This window comes from Pogoniulus pusillus, chromosome 6 (genome assembly GCF_015220805.1).
Source record: "Pogoniulus pusillus isolate bPogPus1 chromosome 6, bPogPus1.pri, whole genome shotgun sequence".
NCBI classification, from domain to species: Eukaryota; Metazoa; Chordata; class Aves; order Piciformes; family Lybiidae; genus Pogoniulus; species Pogoniulus pusillus.
The window spans coordinates 3,632,925-3,653,642 of record NC_087269.1 but is presented as its reverse complement, the minus strand read 5'-3'; the positions used below and the strand labels follow the sequence as shown (position 1 = coordinate 3,653,642).

General features: G+C 45.1%; 1 protein-coding gene across 5 annotated transcripts in view; it reads left to right on the top strand.

Moving 5' to 3' along the window:
* The window catches only part of WDR11 (WD repeat domain 11), a 66,217-nt gene that overhangs the window by 35,045 nt on the left and 10,454 nt on the right, over positions 1–20,718 (top strand). For all 5 annotated transcript variants that reach the window (XR_010302488.1, XM_064144255.1, XM_064144253.1 and 2 more), the window contains exons 12-21: positions 571–677; positions 5,035–5,110; positions 7,147–7,255; positions 7,585–7,709; positions 9,066–9,213; positions 10,075–10,181; positions 12,414–12,528; positions 14,233–14,404; positions 17,776–17,884; positions 19,278–19,340. Coding sequence is in view for 4 of the 5 variants with exons in the window: in XM_064144255.1 (XP_064000325.1) it covers positions 571–677; positions 5,035–5,110; positions 7,147–7,255; positions 7,585–7,709; positions 9,066–9,213; positions 10,075–10,181; positions 12,414–12,528; positions 14,233–14,404; positions 17,776–17,884; positions 19,278–19,340 (1,131 nt within the window). In the remaining variant the exon portion in view is untranslated. The remainder of the gene's footprint in view (positions 1–570; positions 678–5,034; positions 5,111–7,146; positions 7,256–7,584; positions 7,710–9,065; positions 9,214–10,074; positions 10,182–12,413; positions 12,529–14,232; positions 14,405–17,775; positions 17,885–19,277; positions 19,341–20,718) is intronic.

The window sequence follows — 20,718 nt, the reverse complement described above, 5'->3', positions numbered from 1 at the left end:
TCCAGTTGACTTGCTTTGTGAATGCCCATGAAAAAGGAAGGCCAAGAGTTCAGTTCCTTTGTGCTAACCTTTGAAATCTGTTCAGGGCCTCTCTCTCAGTGTCATCTTTGTTTCTCCTCTCTCTGTATTCAAAGAATCAAGTCTCCTGCTATCCATACAAGTATTTTCCAGTATCCTGGCAGATTAGAGTTACTTGGTTGTTCTTCCCATTTAGTAAACCACTGATTTAATCAGAGTGGTCCTTCTGACCTGCTGCAGTGCTGAATATTTGTGAGGGATTTGAACAAAAGCTGCCAGTGCTCTTAACTGAAATTGTTGTTTTAACCACACAAGAACCAATGTAGCCTGACTAGGAAGCTCTTAGTAACTATGCATTGTAGTTGTGAACATGTAGCTTCTTTTTATGCTGAAGTACAGTATATCCATCAAGTGTACAAAACCACTCTGTGCTGTTGTCATATTAAAGAACATGCATAGAAAAAAGCCCAAAACTCTGCTTCAGTCCAGGCTGATTTGTAACCATTTGAATGTTTTTGCTAATCTGCTCCTTTTTCTCTTTTCTGATGACAGGGGAATTGAGTGGATAAGCTTGACTGGATTTATTTCCTTTGCCACATCAACACCTAACAATCTGGGGCTGGTAAGGAATGAGCTGCAGCTGGTGGATCTACCAACAGGTCAGTATTTGCTGAGAAATAGAGGCTGACAGATTTGCTGGGGAGTGACAAGCCTGAGTTCTTACTGAGTGTTGTGACAAAATCAAGTAATAAAGAGGACTTTTAGCTGGTTCTGCTCTCCTGTCCCTAGTGAAGCTGTGTAACATGTTCCACCTGGTGCTCCACAGACAGGCTTGAAACAACACCTTTGCAAAGATGTCTGTGGTTGGGACTTACTGAAAGGATGAATATATGTCAGCAGGAGGCGTAGAGGCAGTCACATAGCACAGGTATTAGTTGGGTACTTTGTGCACTAAATGCATAGAGTGCCAAGTGTGATTTGTCACAACCTGTAGCCAGTGTTTGATGTACTCTTGAAAGAGTGTTGAACCATTTATTATGCTTTGGGTCAGCAACAGGACATTTCTCAAGGTAGACCAGGCCTGTGACCAGGATTTGAGTGCGTGCATGAATGTGAAGTTCAAGGGTTCATTGAATGGTTTGGGTTGGAAGGGATCTTTAAAGTCTATCCATCTCCCCTGCCATAGGCAGAGACACCTTCAACAACCAAGTTGCTCAAGGCCTCATCCAGACTGGCCTTGAACACCTCCAGGGAGGGGGCATCCACAGCCTCCCTGGGCAACTTGTGCCAGTGTCTCACCACCCTCACTGCAAAGAACTTCTTCCTAATATCCACTTTCAATCTCCCCTCTGCCACTTTAAACCCATTCCTCCTCATCCTGTCATGACAAGACCTTGTCAATAGTCCCTTCCCAGCCCTCCTGTAGCCCCCTTCACATACTGGAAGGCTACTCCAAGGTCTCCTCCAAGCCTTCTCTTCTCCAGGCTGCCAAGCCCCAGCTCTCTCAGCCTGTCCTCATAGCAGTGCTGCTGCAGCTCTCTCAGCCTCTTTGTGGCTCTTCTCTAGACTGGCTCCAACAGTTCCATGTCCTTCTTGTGCTGGGGTCTCCAGAACTGCACACAGTCCTCCAGGTGGGGTCCCCCCATTTACGCTCATATTAGTGTCTTGTTTGACTTGCCCTCCTTGTGTGCTCCAAGGCATTTTGCTGTTTCTTGCCTCAGGGCCCCAACACTCAGCCTGTCCCATAGCAGAGGTGCTTCCAGAGGTACCAGAAGGTTTCTCTAAGAGCTTTCTCTTCTCCAGGCTGAACAACCCTCATTCTCTCAGCCTGTCTGCTTAGAGAAGGTGCCGCAGCCACCTGATCATCTTTGTAGCCTCTTCTGGATCTGCTCCAGCAGTTTCCTGTCCTTATGGAGGAGTCAGCATCCCTGGAGGTGTTCAGAAAAAGCCTGGATGAGGCACTTAGTGCCGTGGTCTGGTTGACTGAATAGGGCTGGGTGCTAGGCTGGACTGGATGATCTTGGAGGTCTCTTCCAACCTGCTTGATTCTGTGATTCTTATGCAGGGAGCATCAGAACTGGACGCAGTACTCCAGGTGTGATCTGTCAAGAGCAGAGTAGAGGGGGACAATCCCCTCCCTTGGAATTCACAAACAAACCAAACATGCATTTTACTAATGAAACAAGAGACTTTTGTAAAGGATTGGAAGAGTTAACAAACAAAAGCTTTTAAAGCTACTGTTGATAGCAAAACTGAAAGGTCATCTGAGGTTCTACTGGGATGTGTCCCAGCCTATGGCGGGAGGTTGGAACTGGATGATCTTTAAGGTCCCTTCCAACCTAAATGATTCTATCATTCTGTGGTTTTCAGCTCTTCTGGCCTTACCATAGCTGACAAATGCATTTGTGATGGAGTTCAGCATTTGCACAATACCAGGAGGTGTAATTGGGGAGATTAAACAGCCCCAAATAGGAAGCACTTAGATAATTTCAAATTACATTTGAAGGGGAAAACGTGGAGACAATCAATTTCTAACTGAATAGCCTGAATCTTCTAACACATGGCTAATTCTCAATTAGTTTATGTAGCATAAAGTGAGGTTTCATATCCCTTTTTTTTAAAGAACCTGGAAAAAGACTCAATTTTTTGTTCTTACAGGGTGCTGCACAGTGAGGCTGTTACTTTAATGTAATAATACCATCGTTTTTTTCCCCCCATAGTGTTTTTTTTTCCCCACTCGTTTAAAAGCAAAAGAGAAAAGGTAGATGCTTTGTAAAATTCATTTAGTGGGAAATGGGCCTTTGATTTTTCACTCAGCTTGTAAATCAATCTTGGAACATTGGTTAAATAGAAGTGATGAAAGGTGCAGGATTTCTACAGGCGGCCAAGTTGCAAATAAAAGTGACTGCCTGACACCACAGTGTATGTTTTTGCTTCAAAAACTTAGCTTTCTCTCTGACAAGAAAGGCTTAGCTACTTAACTGTTGGTTCTTCCACCACTAATTAGCCCAATTTTCTGTTCTAGTGCTAAGGAAGCTGTGCTGATTTGTATTTACTTCATGACTACTTTGACAAAATCCTCATTTACACCAGTAAGGAAGAAAATTCCTAGGGTGTTTGATCACTAATGAAGACAGGAGAGGTGGGAGGTTTCCTGTAGCCTGCCTTCTGACATGAGAGCTCTAACAGTGTTTTTGCTAACTAGATTTATTGACATAATTGTTGTGAGATCAGTAATTTAGCTACAAGCAGCCACAGGGGTGGCTGAAGTGTGAAAATTTGAATTTGCTTGGAAGGAAACTTGCATGGGAGGTGCTGTGACACCCTGGTGCTTGTAGGTCATTATTTTTGTGATATCATAGAATCATATCATAGAACCAACCAGGTTGGATGACACCTCCAAGATCATCCACTCCAACCTAGCACCCAGCCCTAGCCAGTCAACTAGACCATGGCACTAAGTGCCTCATTGAGGCTTTGCTTCAACACCTCCAGGAATGGTGACTCCACCACCTCCCTGGGCAGCCCATTCCAATGCAAATCACTCTCTCTGCCAACAACTTCCTCCTAACATCCAGGCTAGACCTCCCCAGCACTCCCCTTGTTCTATTGGTGGTTGCCTGAGAGAAGAGACCAACCCCCACCTGGCTACAACCTCCCTTCAGGTAGTTATTATGTAGACATAATGCCTTTAATTCTCAAATGCTTTGTACAAGTGGGTCAAAATTTCAAGAATAAGATTGTGAGTTCTTAAGATTGTGAGTTTTGTAAGTTTTATTCTTTAGCTGGAAAAGAGAATAGTTCTGCTCAGTTGAGTATAAAAGCATAGAATCCTAGAATGGTTTAGGTTGGAGGGGAGATTCAGTTCCAACCCACCACCACAGGCAGAGACACCTCCCACTAGAACAGGTCACTCAAGGCCTCATCCAGCTTGGTCCTGAACACCAGGGAGGTTGTGGATCACAGAATCAAAGAATATGATCTTCGGTCTCATTTTGTGATTCTGTGATCCACAGCCTCCTTGGGCAACCTGTGTCAGTGTCTCACCACCCTCACTGTAAGGAGCTTCTTCCTGTCATCTACTTTAAAACTCCCTTCTGCCAGTTGAAACCCATTCCTCCTCATCCTGTCACTCCAACACCTTGTCGATAGTTCCTCCCCAGCCCTCCTGTAGCCTACTTCAGATACTGGAAGGCTGCTACAAGGTCTCCTCAAAGCCTTCTCTTCTGCAAGCTGAAATTAATTGGTGTTTCATTCATTCATTAGAATGAATTAGTGTTTCACTGTGGAAGGATTTTAAGATGTGGTTCAGGGCAGAGTTAATTTTCTTAGAAACTTGAAATCTACCAATGAGTTTCCTTCCCCCTCCTCAGTTGAGAGTTTAGCTCATTGGCTTTGAGTGGAGAAGAATAACACTTGTAACTCTCTCTGCATATTTGTGTAATGTAATGACAGGATGAGGAGGAATGGGTTTAAAGTGGCAGAGGGGAGATTGAAAGTGGATGTTAGGAAGAAGTTGTTTGCAGTGAGGGTGGTGAGACACTGGCACAGGTTGCCCAGGGAGGTTGTGGATCACAGAATCACAGAATGGGATCTTTAATAACATTCTGTGGTCCACAACCTCCCTGGAGGTGTTCAAGGCCAAGTTGGAGGAGGCTTTGAGCAACCTGTTCTAGTGGGAGGTGTCCCTGCCTATTGCAATGGGTTGGAACTGGCTGAGCTTTGAAGTCCCTTCCAACCTGAACCATTCTATGATTCTATCTAATGTTTAAGATGTATCAATTTCAGTTGTGCTCTGGAAGCAAGTCAAGAATTGTATTGGACAGTAGAGGTTACATTATGTTTAGTCCTTTGAAATGCAGCAAAGCTTAGACAGTAATAAGATAAATTAAGACATGATAGGATACTTGGAGATGTTCCACTTCTGAACAGAGTAGCTCAGAAACTACTTCTCTACTTCTCTACTTCTCTTTAGTTTAGTAACTGTTCTCCCCTTTGTCCTTTTCTGTGTTCCAGGCAGGAGCATCGCGTTCCGTGGGGAGCGAGGCAACGATGAGCCAGCTATTGAAATGATAAAGGTGTCTCATTTGAAGTAAGTAGATTAGCTGTGTGTAGTTCATAAATTATACTTCAATGCCTGAACATCTCCATGACTTGACAGGAAGAACAGAAATTCCAGGAACAAATGCTCTTCTCTGAGAGCATGGAAAAATCTTGCAACGGCATTGAGAGCAACAAGCCCTGTGAGGAGAAGCTGAGGGAGCTGGGGGTGTGCAGCCTGCAGAAGAGCAGGCTCAAGGGTGACCTGATTGCTGTTTACAACTACCTGGAGGAGGTTATAGCCAGGTGGGGTTGATCTGTTCTCCCAGGCAACCAGCAACAGAACAAGGGGACACAGTCTCAAGTTGTGCTGGGCAGGTATAGGCTGGATGTTAGGAGGAACTCACAATCGTAGAATCAACCAGGTTGAAAGAGACCTTCAAGATCATCCAGTCCAAGCTAGCACCCAGCCTTACCCAGTCAACCAGACCATAGCACTAAGTGCCTCATCCAGGCTTTGCTTGAACATCTCCAGGGACAGCAACTCCACCACCTCCCTGGGCAGCCCATTCCAATGCCAGTCACTCTCTCTGGGAAGAACTTCCTCCTAACATCCAGCCTAGACCTCCCCCTGCTTCTTCACAGACAGAGAGATCTTTAATAACATTCTGTGATTCTGTGCTCCACAACCTTCCTGGAGGTGTTCAGGACCAGGTTGGATGAGTCCTTGAGAAACCTGTTCTAGTGGGAGGTGTCCCTGCCTATGGTGGGGGGCTGGAACTAGATGGTTCTTGAGGTCCCCTCCGACCTAAACCATTCTATTCTTCTATGCCATTTTGATGATACTAGGGAGGATAAAAATCCTGAACAGCTTCTGTCAGCTTTGGTTCCATTATGACTTAATTCCCTTTTCTGTGAGTTAAACTCCAAGATTGGCTTTAAAGGTAGAAGGGATTTCCACATATTTATTCATTTTTCCAAGTGAATATTTCACATCTATATAACATCTATCTACGGGAAACTCAGATGTGAGGTTAAGTTTGAGAAGTCAGATGATGAATGACCAAACTCTTTGCCATGAAATCCAGATTTTGAGATCAGGCCAGTGACAGGAGGCTCTGGTCATTATAGTATTAAAAAGAATAGTAGTAGGACTCTGTACTTCCCTGTGTAAGTAAAATTAAAGTCGTGTTGAGTTGAACAAGACGTCTCTACATTGTAGTAGTTTCTTCTTTACAGAGAAGGAAAGAAAATACTGTTCTCTAGCTTGCACAGGAGTATTTTTGGAAGCATGTCTGTGTTCCAGGGAATTTGCAGGAGTTCAACCATAAAATGAACTTATTACTGCATTAAAAAATAAGGAGAGCCCTGGGCTTAGGTGAAGAGAACAAAATGTTAAGTGAGGAGAAGAAAAGATCATTTGAAGAGAGGCTGATATGGTTGTGAAGGGTACATGTAGCTGCAGAGCCTCTCTATTTTCAAGCTGGATGTGAGAAGTGGTAGACTGAAGGTGTTTGCCTCATCTAGCTCTGCAGATGAAAGGTTTTGAAGACATGACTGAGAAGTGGTTCAGAGTAAGAGGATTTTGTGTTCCTTTATCACTGGATTAGGAAAGTGTTATGCATCTGGAGTGGAGGGGGAAAAAATGTGTCCAACCTCTAGCCTTGGCCTGTCTGTCTGCTATCTTGTGCAGCCATCAGCTCAGGCTGAGCAGGCCTAAATTAGAGCTGCTGCTGCTGTCTGTGAATCCCTTCCTTTGGCTTCTTTATAGCAGTTGAGCAGTACCACTTGACAGAAATGTCTACATCTTTTAGCTTCAAATCATAGAATTATTTGGGTTAGAAAAGACTTGTAAGAGCTCTTTTGGCTTTGAAGGAGGACTGTCTTTCAGAAAGACTCTTTTTGCACCTCATTAACTCAAAGGAAATCACAAGTTTCAGAGTGAGATTTGAGTCACCTGAATTTTCTCTGCTTCCTCTTAGTCTTTGAGTGTTTCCCAGGTGTTGACGTGAACATCTTGTGTGAAATAAAATGCTCAAATAAGAGAGTAATGATTCCTTTTGATGTAGTAAATTCTTATTGTTTTAGGCAGTACCTAGCTGTGGTCTTTAAAGACAAACCCCTGGAGATCTGGGATGTCAGAACATGCACTCTGCTCAGAGAAATGTCCAAAAACTTCCCAACAGTGACTGCTTTGGTAAGGAATAAAATCTGTTACTTACTGTTTAGTAAATGTAGTATGTTGAGATAGCATAGAACAATTTTGCAGCAAAGTATTGCTGCATCTGTGGCACACAGATAAATGCTTTCACCTTTTTGTTTTGCTTTGTCATCAAGTAGAGGCAAGGGAAAAAAAAAGTCAAGGAACTGGTATCCAATTTGGATTGGCTCCTTGGCTGGTGGAGGGAACAGTGTTATAGAAAGCAATCTGCATTGAACTCATTACAAGGATTTGAAACCCCCCAAATAAATTCAGAGAGTAAACTTTTGCCTTTTGCACTTTTCCTGGACCTTTTTCTTCCACAGGAGTGGTCACCTTCTCATAACCTGAAAAGCCTGAGGAAAAAGCAGTTGGCAGCTCGTGAGGCCATGGCCCGGCAGACAGTTGCATCAGATACTGAAGTTAGCAGCTTAGAATCTTCTGTGATCAGGTATTTCTCATTCTGATCTAATGAGATTCTTTGAGCAGTTGCTGTTTTTCCACCATATGCCATTGGGCTGTAGAACAGAGTATTTTGGAACATGCTGTTCTTCAGCCTGGAAATGAGGAGGCTCCAGGGAGACCTTATAACAGCCTGACAGTACTTGAACGGGGGCTACAAGAAGGATGGACAGAGACTGTTTAAAAAGGCCTGCAGGGACAGGACGAGGGCAATGGCTTCAAACTAGAGAAGATTAGAGTTAGATTGGATGTTAGGAACAAGTTCTCCACCATGAGGGAGGTGGAACACTGCAACAGGTTGCCCAGAGAGGTGGTCAAGGCCTAGTCCCTGGAGATACTCAAGGTGAGGCTGGACAGGGTTCTGGGCAACCCGATCTAGTTGAGGGTGTCCCTGCTGACTGCAGAGGGGGTTGGGCTGGATGACCCTGGGAGGTCTCTTCCAACCCAGGCAACTTTGTTATTCTATTAAATCAACTTTATGGGCTTCCCTTTAGCCTTTAAGTGTAGAGCTTTGATTTACTGCTGAATGAAACAGGGCAAGTCTCTGTCAAGTGTGTCTGTAACAGTCTATTACTTACTTGGTCCTTCAAGTCAAGAACTCTTTGTTTTCCCCTGAATACCACAAGTGGTCAAACAGGTTGCCCAGGGAGGTTGTGGCTGCTCCCTTCCTGTAGGTGTTCGAGGCCAGGTTGGAGGAGGCCTTGAGTGACCTGTTCTAGTGGGAGGTGTCCCTGCCTATGGCAGAGGGATGGAACTGGATGACCTGTGAGGTCCCTATTCTGTGATAGATGAGTTAAGTGGTGCTTCTGGTTTTGAAGGATGTATATATTTTTGTGCTGCCTCTGTGCATTAGTTAGGAAGAAATTGAACATCTTCCTTATGATGAGAGCCTGAGGGAGCTGAGGCTTTTTGGCTTGGAGAGGAGACAACTAAAGGGTAACCTCATTCATGCTTATCAATATGTGCAGGGTGAGTGCCAGGAGGCTGGAGCCAGGCTCTGCTGGGTGATGCCCAGTGACAGCACAAGGGACAATGAGTGCAAATTGAGGCATAGGAGGTTCCATGGGAATCTGAGGAAGAATTTTTAGCCTGTGAGGGTGACAAAGCACTGGGACAGGCTGCTCATGGGGGTTGTGGAGTCTCCCTCTCTGGAGATACTCAAGAACTGCCTGGATGTGTTCCAGTATGATCTGGTCTAGGTGCTCCTGCTCTGGTAGGAGGGCTGGACCAGATGATCTTTCAAGCTCCCTTCCAGCCCCTGACATTCTATGATTCTGTGATAATTTGCCTTGCAATTGTAATTTCAAGAAAGAAATCCTTGTATTTTGTTTTGTTCTCTTTCAAGTTTGTTACAGGAGGCTGAAAGTAAATCAGAGCTGAGCCAGAACATCTCTGCCAGAGAGCACTTTGTGTTTACAGGTGCTGATGGGCAAGTTTATCACCTCACAGTAGAAGGAAACTCAGTAAAAGACAGTGCAAGAATTCCTCCTGATGTGAGTTTCAGTTTTCTTTATCATTTCTACTTTGATTTTTTTTCTTGGCTGTTATTGCCTGAAAAAATATCAGGGATGTGCATTGTAGGAGTGAGTGGTGGATGGGCATTAAATCAGTAGTTTGAAACATGAAATGCAAATTCTAACTTCACTGAAGCACTTCTCTTTTCCTAATATTTATACTGAGAGCACCATTGAAAGAAATCATTTACTTCTGTTGGGTTTTTTTTTGCCACAATTTAGGATCTTCATAGGCTCTGATGTCCTTTCTCAAATCACATGGCAAGGATTTTATTGAAGCATATACAAAAAGGCTTGAGTGGCAAAAGAGATGTTACTGAAGCATGGTTGTGTTCTGTTAATGGATTTATCTTATGCCATCTGGAGGGCTTGAGTGGGCCAAAGCTCTCTTTAGTGAATGTTAAGTTTGGGTTTTTCCAGATACTCTGAAGAACAATCTTATTTCACTTGATCTTGAAAGCTTTGCTAAACCAGACTCCCAAATAGGACACCTTTGATTTGTTTCTTCTTATTTTGTTCATAAATATATGCCAGGGTTGTGATTAATGAAGTCTGTCATGCTGCTGTTCCCATGCAATAAGAGACAGAGAAGTGATTTGCATTGCTTTAAACCCCAAATTTGTCAGAAGGAAGTTTCTTTTGAAGCATATTGAAGCACATGTGACAGACTCAAGAAATGCTTACATTCAGTAGAATGATTTCCTTTCTTCACTGAGCAGAATTTGGTCTTATACATCATGTGGCATTTGCTTAGAAAGAATTGTTAGTGTCAAAATGTTTATTCCTATGCTTGGCTCTATTAATCACAACATTTTATTCTGCTTTTTTGAATGATTCCAGGGCAGTATGGGTAGCATCACATGCATTGCCTGGAAAGGGGATATCCTGGTTCTTGGGGATGTTGATGGGAACTTAAACTTCTGGGATTTGAAAGCCAGAATGTCCAGGTAAGAGTGCAAATTGTTGTAGCCAGGTGGGGGTTGGTCCCTTCTCCCAGGCAACCAGCAGTACAACAAGAGGACACAGTCTCAAGTTGTGCCAGGGGAAGTATAGGCTGGATGTTAGGAGGAAGTTCTTCACAGAGGGAGTGATTGGTATTGGAATGGGCTGCCCAGGGAGGTGGTGGAGTCACCATCCCTGGAGGTGTTCAGGAAAAGCCTGGCTGAGGCACTTAGTGCTATGGTCTGGTTGACTGGCTAGGGCTGGGTGCTAGGTTGGACTGGATGATCTTGGAGGTCTCTTCCAACCTGGTTGATTCTATCATCCAGTCCAACCTATCCCCCAGCCCTATCCAGTCAACCAGACCATGGCACCAAGTGCCTCATCCTGGCTTTGCTTGAACACCTCCAGGGATGGAAACTCCACCACCTCCCTGGGCAGCCCATTCCAATGGGAAATCACTCTCTCTGTGAAGAACTTCCTTGGAGGTCTCTTCCAATCTGGTTGATTCTATGAAATGAAATCTGTCATCAGATGGAAAGTGTTAGAATGCTTGGTTGTTTTTTTTCCCTCCTCATTTTTATTCACAGAATCACAGAATTAACCACATCAGAAAAGACCTCTAAGATCATCAAGTCCAATCTGTCACCTAACCCTTCTAATTAAGCCATGGCACTAAGTGCCTCATCCAGCCTCCTTTTAAACACCTTCAGGGATGGGGTCTCCACCACCTCCCTGGGCAGCTCATTCCAGTGCCAGTCACTCTTGCTGGGAAGAACTTCTTCCTAACATCCAGCCTGAACCTGCTCTGATGCAGCTTGAGGCTGTGTCCTCTTGTTCTGTCGTTGTAAGAGGTCGTCTGTGACTTTTGGGGTAAAATCTGCAAGGATTTAGAAGTAATTTTTCACAAAATGCCTACTGTGTTACAATTCTCTCTTGCATTCAGTTGAGAGAGTTGGGGCTCTGCAGCCTGGGAAGAGAAGGCTTGGAGAAGACCTTGGAGTGGCCCTCCAGTATGTGAAGGGGGCTACAGGAGGGCTGGGGAGGGACTATTGACGAGGTCTTGTAATGGCAGGACAAGGAAGAATGGGTTTAAAGTGTCAGAGGGGAGACTGAAACTGTGTGTTATGAAGTTGTTTGCACTGAGGGAGGTGAGACACTGGCACAGGTTGCCCAGGGAGGTTGTGGATCACAGAAGCACTGAACATGATCAAAGATCATATTCTATGATCCACAACCTCCCTGGAGGTGTTCAGGACCACACTGGATGAGACCTTGAGCAACCTGTTCTAGTGGGAGGTGTCCTTGCCTGTGGCAGGTAAGATGGAACTAGATGAGTTTAAAGCGTCAGGGGAGATCGAAAGTGGATGTTAGGAAGAAGTTGTTGGCAGTGAGGGTGGTGAGACACTGGCACAGATTGCCCAGGGAGGCTGTGGAGCACAGAATGTGATTTTGGTCACATTCTGTGCTCCACAACCTCCCTGGAGGCGTTCAAGGCCAGGTTGGATGAGATCTTGAGCAACCTGTTCTAGTAGGTGTCCCTGCCTATAGCAAGGGGTTGGAACTGGATGATCTTTGAGGTCCCTTCCAACCTAAACCATTCTGTGCTTCTCAGATGAATTAAAATCTTTTAGCAACATTTTAAAACCAGCTGAACAGTTATGGTCAGTCTGCAATGGCCTTTAATAAAGTGTTAAGCACTGTGTTTATTTCAGGCATTTTCCTCTTTTCATGTTATCTTGGAAAGCTGTTTGTGTGTGTGTATGTAGCTTCTTCTCCTCAATCTGTACAACATCAGGATCTGCAATGCTCACAGAGAGAGACAAAGGCTGAGAGGGGATTTAATCAACTGAAATATCTGAGGGCAATGAGTCAGGAAGGGAGGGACAGGGACAGCCTCTGCTCACTTGTGCCTTGGGGTAGGACAAGAGGCAAAGATATGTGAACTACAGCACAGGAGGTTCCACCTCAACATGAAGAAGAACTTCCTGACTGTAAGGGTCACAGAGCACTGGATCAGGCTGCCCAGAGAGGTTGTGGACTCTGGAGTCTTTTTAGCCCTGCCTGGATGTTTTCCTGTGTGACCTGTGCTTGATTCTATGGTCCTGCTGTGGCAGGGGTTTGGACTTGGATGATCTCTGGAGGTCCCTTCCAAGCCCTAACATCCTGTGATCCTGGGAACTACCCCCAGTATTAGGTATGGAATGATTGATGCTAATCTTACCCTTTTCTTTCCTTAGAGGCATTCCCACACACCGAAGCTGGGTTAGAAAGATTCGGTTTGCACCTGGGAAAGGAAACCAAAAGCTCCTTGCAATGTACAACGATGGAGCAGAAATATGGGATTCAAAAGAGGTGAATATCTCTTGCTCTCATAGGCTCTTCTTTGCAAACACACATTATTTCTCAAAATCAGAGCAAGTCAGGGGTTAAGTTTTGCTTAGCTCTGATCCCTTGCTGACAGTTGTATAATAAAGTTGCATGACATTGCCCTTTTAGTTCCAGCCTTTTTAAGCTGTCATCAGGGCAAAGTTCTTTTCACTCAGTGAAGCTGGCAGTGTCTGCATTGTACCCTTTGGCGTTCTCTTGTAATGTTTTTTTGAGGCAGACATGAAAAGTTTAATGGGGAGTCCTCAATCTTGCAGTCTGTATTTTTACTACAGCTTTCTTAACTGCTGTGGGTATTAAGGAGTGTGTCACTTGTTAGGTACTGCTAGAAAGCTAGAGACACTTGAAATGTAACATTCTCTAGCTTCTCATTTTACTCAGGAATTCTCTTGTAATGCTCAGAAGTCTTTTGAGATGTAGAATCACAGAATCATTTAGGTTGGAAGGGACCTCAAAGATCATCTAGTTCCACCCCCCTGCCATAGGAAGGGATGCCTTGCACTGAGGCACTGTGGTCAGGATGGTCAGGGCACTCCCTGATTGGGAACTCGTTGAAGGAAAGAAGCCAGAGAGCTGTGGTCAATGGGATGGAGTCTAGTTGGAGGCCTGTGACTAGTGGGGTCCCACAGGAGTCAGTACTGGGAGCAGTTCTGGTCAATATATTCATCAATCACCTGTCTGAGGGCACTGTCAGCAGGTTTGCTGATGACACCAAACTGGGTGGAGTGGCTGCCACACCAGAAGGCTGTGCTGCCATTCAGCCAGACCTGGACAGGCTGAGGGGAGGGCAGGGAGAAATTGAATGAAATTCACCAAAGACGAGGATAGAGTCAGGCACCTGGGAAAGAACAACCCCAGGGATCAGGACAGGTTGGGGACTGAGCTGTTGGAGAGCAGTGAAGGGGAAAAGGATCTGGGGTCCTAGTGGATGGGAGGTTGACCATAAGCCAGCAATGTGCTCTGGTGGCCAGGAGGGTCAGTGCCATTCTGGGGTGGATTAGAAGGGCTGTGGTTAGTAGGTGGAGAGAGGTTCTCAAAAGAAAAAGAACCTTTACCACTAAATAAAAGGTATTTGAGGTAGGGGAGTTACAAAGAGGTATAGGGGAGGGGAACAATATACAAGAAATACGTATATGCATCCAGATTGATGGCAGTGGATGGAGGTAGTGGGAGGTGTCCCTGCCTATGGTAGGGGGTTGGAACTGGATGAGCTTTGAGGTCCCTTCCAGCCTAAACCAATCTGTGATTCCTGTTCTATGATTCTATTTCCATTCTATGATTCTATTCCCATTCTACGATTCTGTTTCCCTTCTATGATTCTATTTCCATTCTATGATTCTGTTTCCCTTCTATGATTCTTTTTCCATTCTATGATTCTATACATTTCCACCACTTTTCTGGCATAAAATTTCCATGGTAAAGATAACAAAAGCTGTATCAAAAGGGTCTCAGCTCCCACTTAGGAAGAAGTATTATTTGAAGGCAACCATGAGCCCCACTGCAAGGTTTCTAACTTCCCTCTTCTTAGGCAAAGATCAGCATTAAAAAGATTTGTGGCTCCCTTCCCTTTTTATTGCCAGTTTCGTGATACACCTCGTGGGCACCTGATGGAGTCTTTACAGTGCATGATGGAGAGCCTACTGAAAATAACAAACAACTCTGCTTTTCAAGGTGCAGATGGTGAGCAGCTTGAGAAGTGGGAGAAACGTCAACTTCCGCATCCTGGATGTGGACTGGTGTAGCTCAGACAAAGTAGTCCTGGCATCAGATGATGGCTGCATTAGAGTCCTGGACCTGTCCATGAAGCCCTCGTGTTTTAGAATGGATGAGCAGGATTTAATAGGTGTGTTGATTGCTTTTTGGGTTTTCTTTCCTGTTGACCCTGAGAAGAGAAAGCTCTTGGAGTAACCTTCTAGTACCTGTGGAAGCACTTCTGCTGTGGGACAGGCTGAGAGAGTTGGGGCTCTGCAGCCTGGAGAAGAGAAGGCTTGGAGGAGACCTTGGAGTGGCCTTCCAGTATCCAAAGGGGGCTAGAGGAGGGCTGGGGAGGAACTATTGACAAGGTCTTGTAACAATAGGACGAGGAGGAATGGGTTCAAAGTGTCAGAGGGGAGATTGAAAGTGGATGTTAGGAAGAAGTTGTTGGCAGTGAGGGTGGTGAGACACTAAATAGGTTGCCCAGGGAGGTTGTGGATCACAGAATGTGATTTTGGTCACATTGAGTGATTCTGTGCTCCACAACCTCCCTAGAGGTGTTCAAGACCAGGTTGGATGAGATCTTGAGCGACCTGTTCTAGTGGGAGGTGTCCCTCTGGCAGGGGGCTGGAAGTGGATGGGCTTTGAGGTCCATTCTGTGATTCTACCTGAAGGGGACCTATAAGAAAGCCATTGAGGGACAATTTTATGATTCTGTAGAAACTTTTGAAAGTGGACCATAAAAATGTTGACCATAAAAATGTTCAGCACTTGTGTGATTCTGTTAGTACAGAGCATTGTCACCTGAAGAGGATTAGGTGTCCCTGTAGTGGTTTTCTTTGCTGCAGATAAATTCTGTAGGCTCAGAGCACTGAGTTGGTTTAATCTCTTGAATAAGCAATACTTGTAACAATCTCATTTGGGATGTAAATTAACAACACAACAACTTTTTGTGCAGCTGTCTAGCAAGCTGACCTCAAAAGTGTCAGTATCTCAACTGAGTGTCAGTACCTGTGACACTGATAAATCCTTACCTGGTTTTGATACATGTGTTGATGTGTGAAAAAGGCTTTTCTGATTGTCTGCAAGCTGCCTTTGGTATGCTGATTCATTGCTTTGCTAAGTAGGGGTCGTGCAGTTTGGAGAAGAGAAGGCTTCAAGGAGACCTTATTCTGACCTTCCATTATCTGAAGGGGGCCACAAGAAAGCTGGGAAGGGACTTTTTAGGGTGCCTGGTAGTGACAGGGCTCAGGGGAATGGATCCAAGCTAGAGGAGGGGAGATTGAGATTGGACATTAGGAAGAAGTTTGGTGACACATTGAAACAGATTGCCCAAAGAGATGGTGGAAGCCTCATCCCTGGAAGTTTTTAAGGCCAGATTGCCTGTGGCTCTGAGCAACTTCATCTAGTGTGAGGTGTCCCTGCCCATTGGGAGGGGAGTTGGAACTGGATGATGCTTGAGGTCCCTTCCAACCCTGACAATTCTGTGATTTTTGCCCACTGAACTTCAAAATAGCAAAACTAGTGATGTTTGATTGGGTTTTTTTGCCATAGTTGAGGAGGGAATTTAAATATTTAACTGCTTAAATAGTTAACTGAGCTATACTTTTCTATTCTTTGTTTCTAGTGTTCCAAATAACTGCTTCTGGTTTGGTCTTTTTGCTCAGTCCTGCCCTTAAAAGGTGTAGATTCTGACTCAGACATATCTAATAAAACAGAGCTGTTGTGAGCTGTGATGTGGGAGGAGAAAACCATTTATCACAGCTATTTTTACTGTCCTTTGAATGTTCTGTAATATTAAGCTATAAAAATCAATGTTCTGAAGCCGAGCTCACTGAAATTGAGGGATAGCAGGGTTAAGGTTGCCTGCCATTCAGCTCTCCTTCTGCCTCTGCACTGTGATCATCTTTTTAATTAAAACCCAATCACATTTAACAAGATTCCTACATCACTCAGTGCATGTGAGGTAGAGGGAATTGCTGAGTATTTAATAATGTAGCTGGTTGCTGCTTGGTGTACTCCTGACTGAGGAACATTTATTGCATGCCACCACAGCCCTTGGACCAAATCATAGAATCAACCAGGTTGGAAGAGAACTCCAAGATCATCCAGTCCAACCTGTCCCCCAGCCCCATCCAGTCAACTAGACCATGGCACCAAGTGCCTCATCTAGTCTTTTCCTTAAGACCTCCAGGGACAGTGACTCCACCACCTCCCCAGACTTGCTGACTTTTAAATTGGTATGAAAGCCACTTAGTGCTCTTATTTTTTTTGGTGAATCTGATTTCTTTGCTGTCAACATAACACCATCATGGCCATGAAACCATGTCCCCAAGAGCCATGTCCACAGGTTTCTTGGCACACCTCCACTGATGGTGACTCCACCACCTCCCTGGGCAGTCTATTCCAATCATTGGCCACTCTTGCAGTAAAGAAGCTTTTCCTAATGTCCAAACTGAACCTCCCCTGGTACAATTCCAGAAGAGACCACCCCCCACCTCACTCCAGTCTCCTTTCAGGTAGTTGTAGACAGCAATGAGGTCTCCACTTAGCCTACTCTTCTCCAGATTGGACAATCCCAGATCCCTCAGCACCTCCTCTCCAGCCCTCTTCTCCAAACCCTTTGTCAGCCTTGTTGCCCATCTCTGGACATGCTCCAGCACCTCAGTATCTTTCATGTAATGAAGAGCCCCAAACTGAACACAGAACTTGAGGTGAGGCCTTTCCAGCATGTCCTTATAGAAGCACAGAATCACAGAATGCCAGGGGCTGGAAGGGGCCTCCAAAGCTCATCCAGTCCAACTCCCCTGCCAGAGCAGGATCACCTAGAGTAGATCACACAGGAACACATCCAGGAGGATTTGGAATATCTCCAGAGAGGGAGACTCCACAACCCCCTTGGGCAGCCTTTTCCAGTGCTCTGTCACCCTCACAGGAGAAAAATTCCTCCTCATGTTTCCATGGAACTTCCTATGCCTCAGCTTCCACCCAGTGCCCCTTTTCCTGCCACTGGACATCACCCAGCAGAGCCTGGCTCCAGCCTCCTGGCACCTGCACATCTTGATAACCACTGATCAGGTCACCTCTCAGGCTCCTCTTCTCAAGCAGCACATCCCCAGTTCCCTCAGGCTCTCCTCATAACAAAGATGTTCCATTCCCTTCATCACCTTTGTAGCTCTGTGCTGCACTCTCTCAAGCAGTTCTATGTCCCTCTTGAACTGGGGGGCCCAGTAGCAGCAATCATCATGCACAGCTCTACTTGGCTGCCAGTGTAATGTATGCCAGGAGTCTGTAGCTAAATCCAATGTGGAATGTGCTAAAATTTTCCTTTGAGAAGCCTGTACCTTCTGTGAGATGGTTTTGCTTGCCTGTAGACATCAGCTGCTGTCTGGTAAGAAGTGCTGTGTTTGTGAAGAGCCTGTGATGGATGATTTTCTTCTGGGGCTTGCAAACAAGGTGCTCTGTGTTATGGTTCTGCACACTAACCACTCAACCATGAATCTTTTCCTTCTGTTTCAGAACCTGCATGGTGTCCCTATCTGCTTGTTCCAAGGGCTTCATTAGCTTTAAAAGCATTCTTACTGCATCAGCCATGGAATGAAAAACACTCTCTAGATATTACAAGCATGTAAGAAGAAATCTATATCTCTATGTAAAAAATATTATGGCTTTCCTTAAATCCAGTATTTTTATTACTCCTTCAGTGCAAATAACTGTTAGGCATGCAAGCCTCCTCTCTCTGAGGCAGGCAGAAAGGTAATAGCTTTGCTAAATGTAACAAATAGAAAATGTTTTAAGATCAAGCATTTTATTTCTTTTGACTTTCATTAGCCCTTGGCTGTTGAAAGCTGCTGTCTGCTCTTAAAGTACTGGCAATATTTTTATGTCCTTCACAGGTTATATGATTTCAGAGAGTAACTGTGTGTTTGCTCTTTGCAAGGAGTTAATGTAAGGGTAGCCAGAGTTGGTTCCTAAAGTGTAATTGAAAGTCTGCCACAGTCTAGTAGGCCTGTCAGTACTTTTAGTGAGAGTGAGCTGTGCTTCACACCACAGTGGGAGCACCTTTCTGTGGCACAGAATGAGAGGGGTTGGAATGGACCCCTGGAGATCATCAAGTCCAAGCTCCCTGCCAAAGCAGGACCACCAAGAGCAAGTTGCACAGGGCAGTGTCCAGATGAGCTTTTAATGTCTCCAGAATATGGAGACTCCACCACCTCTCTGCTCCAGTGCTCCACCACCCTCAAAGTGAAGATGTTTATCCCACATCCAGGTTTGTCCTGTTGCTGGGCAGGACTGAAAAAAGACTGTCCCCATCCTCCTGACACCTGCTCCTTAGATATTTATAAGCATTTATAATTCACCCCACCTGCTCTCCCAGTCTTTCTCCAGGCTAAAAAGCCCCGAGTCCCTCTGTCACAAGACATATGTTCTAGTCCTCTAATCGTCTTTGTAACCCTTTGCTGTACATTCTGCAGCAGTTTCTTGCCCTTCTTGAAATGGGGAGACTAGAACTGGTTCTCCCTGCCTCTACTCTCTCTTAGTGAGACCTCATCTGGAGTCAGTACAGCAGATGAATCCTCACCAGAGCAAAGCAGAGGCAGGGAGTATCTTCCTCAGCCTTCTTGCTACACACTTGATGCATACCAGGATACCATTTCTGGCCATAAGGACACCTTGCTGGCTCATGCTCATTTGTTGTCCACAGGATGTATTTGTTTGTGGCTGGGTTTTGCCATTTTATTTTAGTCATTAACCTTGAAATGAGTTAAAAGCAAGAAATGAAAGCTTGGTGGCACCAACTCTGGGATGGAAAGGAAGCAAAACCACTCCTTCATTGATGTTTTAGAACCAGTAGTTAGACAAAGAATATTGTATGGATGGCTTAGCATAAGAGCATGAAAGATTGTTTCCATCTATATAGCTCTGTGTGTGTCTTCTACCAGTAATGCTTCTCCATTTCAGATCATTTTGTCATTTTGGTAACACAGGAACCTTTTTTTTTCTTTCATTTTTCCATCCAGTGATTATCCAGAGAATGAAAATACTAAAACCCTTCTTCAGGAGCAGTTGAACTCATTGTCCAAGTAAGACAATTCCTCTTACTATTTGAATAAGCTGGGGAATGCAGGGAAGTCAAAAAGAGAATCCAATTAGTGGCAGTTCAGCACTTAATGAGGGAATGCTGCTTTGGCTTTCTGAAGAGAAGCTTGGCTAATGACAGCTTTTAATGAGTTAATTTTGAGGTTTATGTCACTCTTCAAGGTGGTGCTTTATTCTTTTCAAATAAGCAACATTTGTTAAATATTGACTCATCAAAATGTTCTTTTCTGAGTACATAAATCAGGCTCGGAATTTTAACACACTGACTGACAATTGGAGATTGAAAGATACTTCTTGGGTTAGTTTATGCTCTGTGCTTGACCAGTGAGCATTTAGCATTTCCAGGCAGTACTTCTCAGTGATGTATGGTTCTCTGGTGCTGGTCACAGAATCACAGAATGGCAGGGGCTGGAAGGGACCTCCAAAGTTCATCCAGTCCAACCCCCCTGCCAGAGCAGGATCACCTAGAGCAGATCACATAGGAATGCATCCAGGAGGGATTTGAATATCTCCAGAGAGGGAGACTCCACAACTCCCCTGTACACCTTGTTCCAGGGTTCTGTCACCCTCATGGGGAAAGAATTTTTCCTCCTGTTTCCATGAAACTTCCTATGCCTCAACTTCCACCCATTGCCCCTGGGCATCACCCAGCAGAGCCTGGCTCCAGCCTCCTGGCACTTACCCTTTTCCTCTTTATAAACATGAATAAGGTCCCCCTTCAGTCTCCTCCTCTCCAAGCAGCACAGCCCCAGCTCCCTCAGACTCTCCTGGTAAGGAAGATGTTCCACTGCCTTCAGCATTTTTCTGGCTCTGTGTTGGACTCTTTCAAGCAGTTCTCTGAGGTCCTTCTTGACCTGAGGGGCCCAGAACTAGACACAGTACTCCAGATGTGGCCTCATGTGGCCAGGGCAGATTAGAGGGGCAGGAGAACCTCTTTCGACCTATTAACCACAGCCCTTCTAATACACCGCAGGATGCCATTGGCCTTCTTGGCCACCAGAGCACACTGCTGGCTCACAGGCATCCTTTCCCAGGTCCCTCTCCCCTTCACTACTCTCCAGCAGGTCAGTCCCCAACCTATCCTGATCCCTGGGGTTGTTCTTTCCCAGGTGCAAAACTCTACCCTTGCCCTTGTTGAACTTCATTCAGTTTGTTCCTGCCCAACTCTCAGCTTGTCCAGTTCTGGCTGAGTGACAGCACAACCCTCTAGCGTGTCACCCACTCCAGCTAGCTTTGTGTGGTCAGCAGACCTGCTGACAGTGCCCTCTGTGCCCTCATCTGGATCCATACTGTCTTGGACACTACTGCTGAAGTACTCCAAGGATTGTTAAGATATTGAAGCTCAGAGAAAGAAAAGACAAA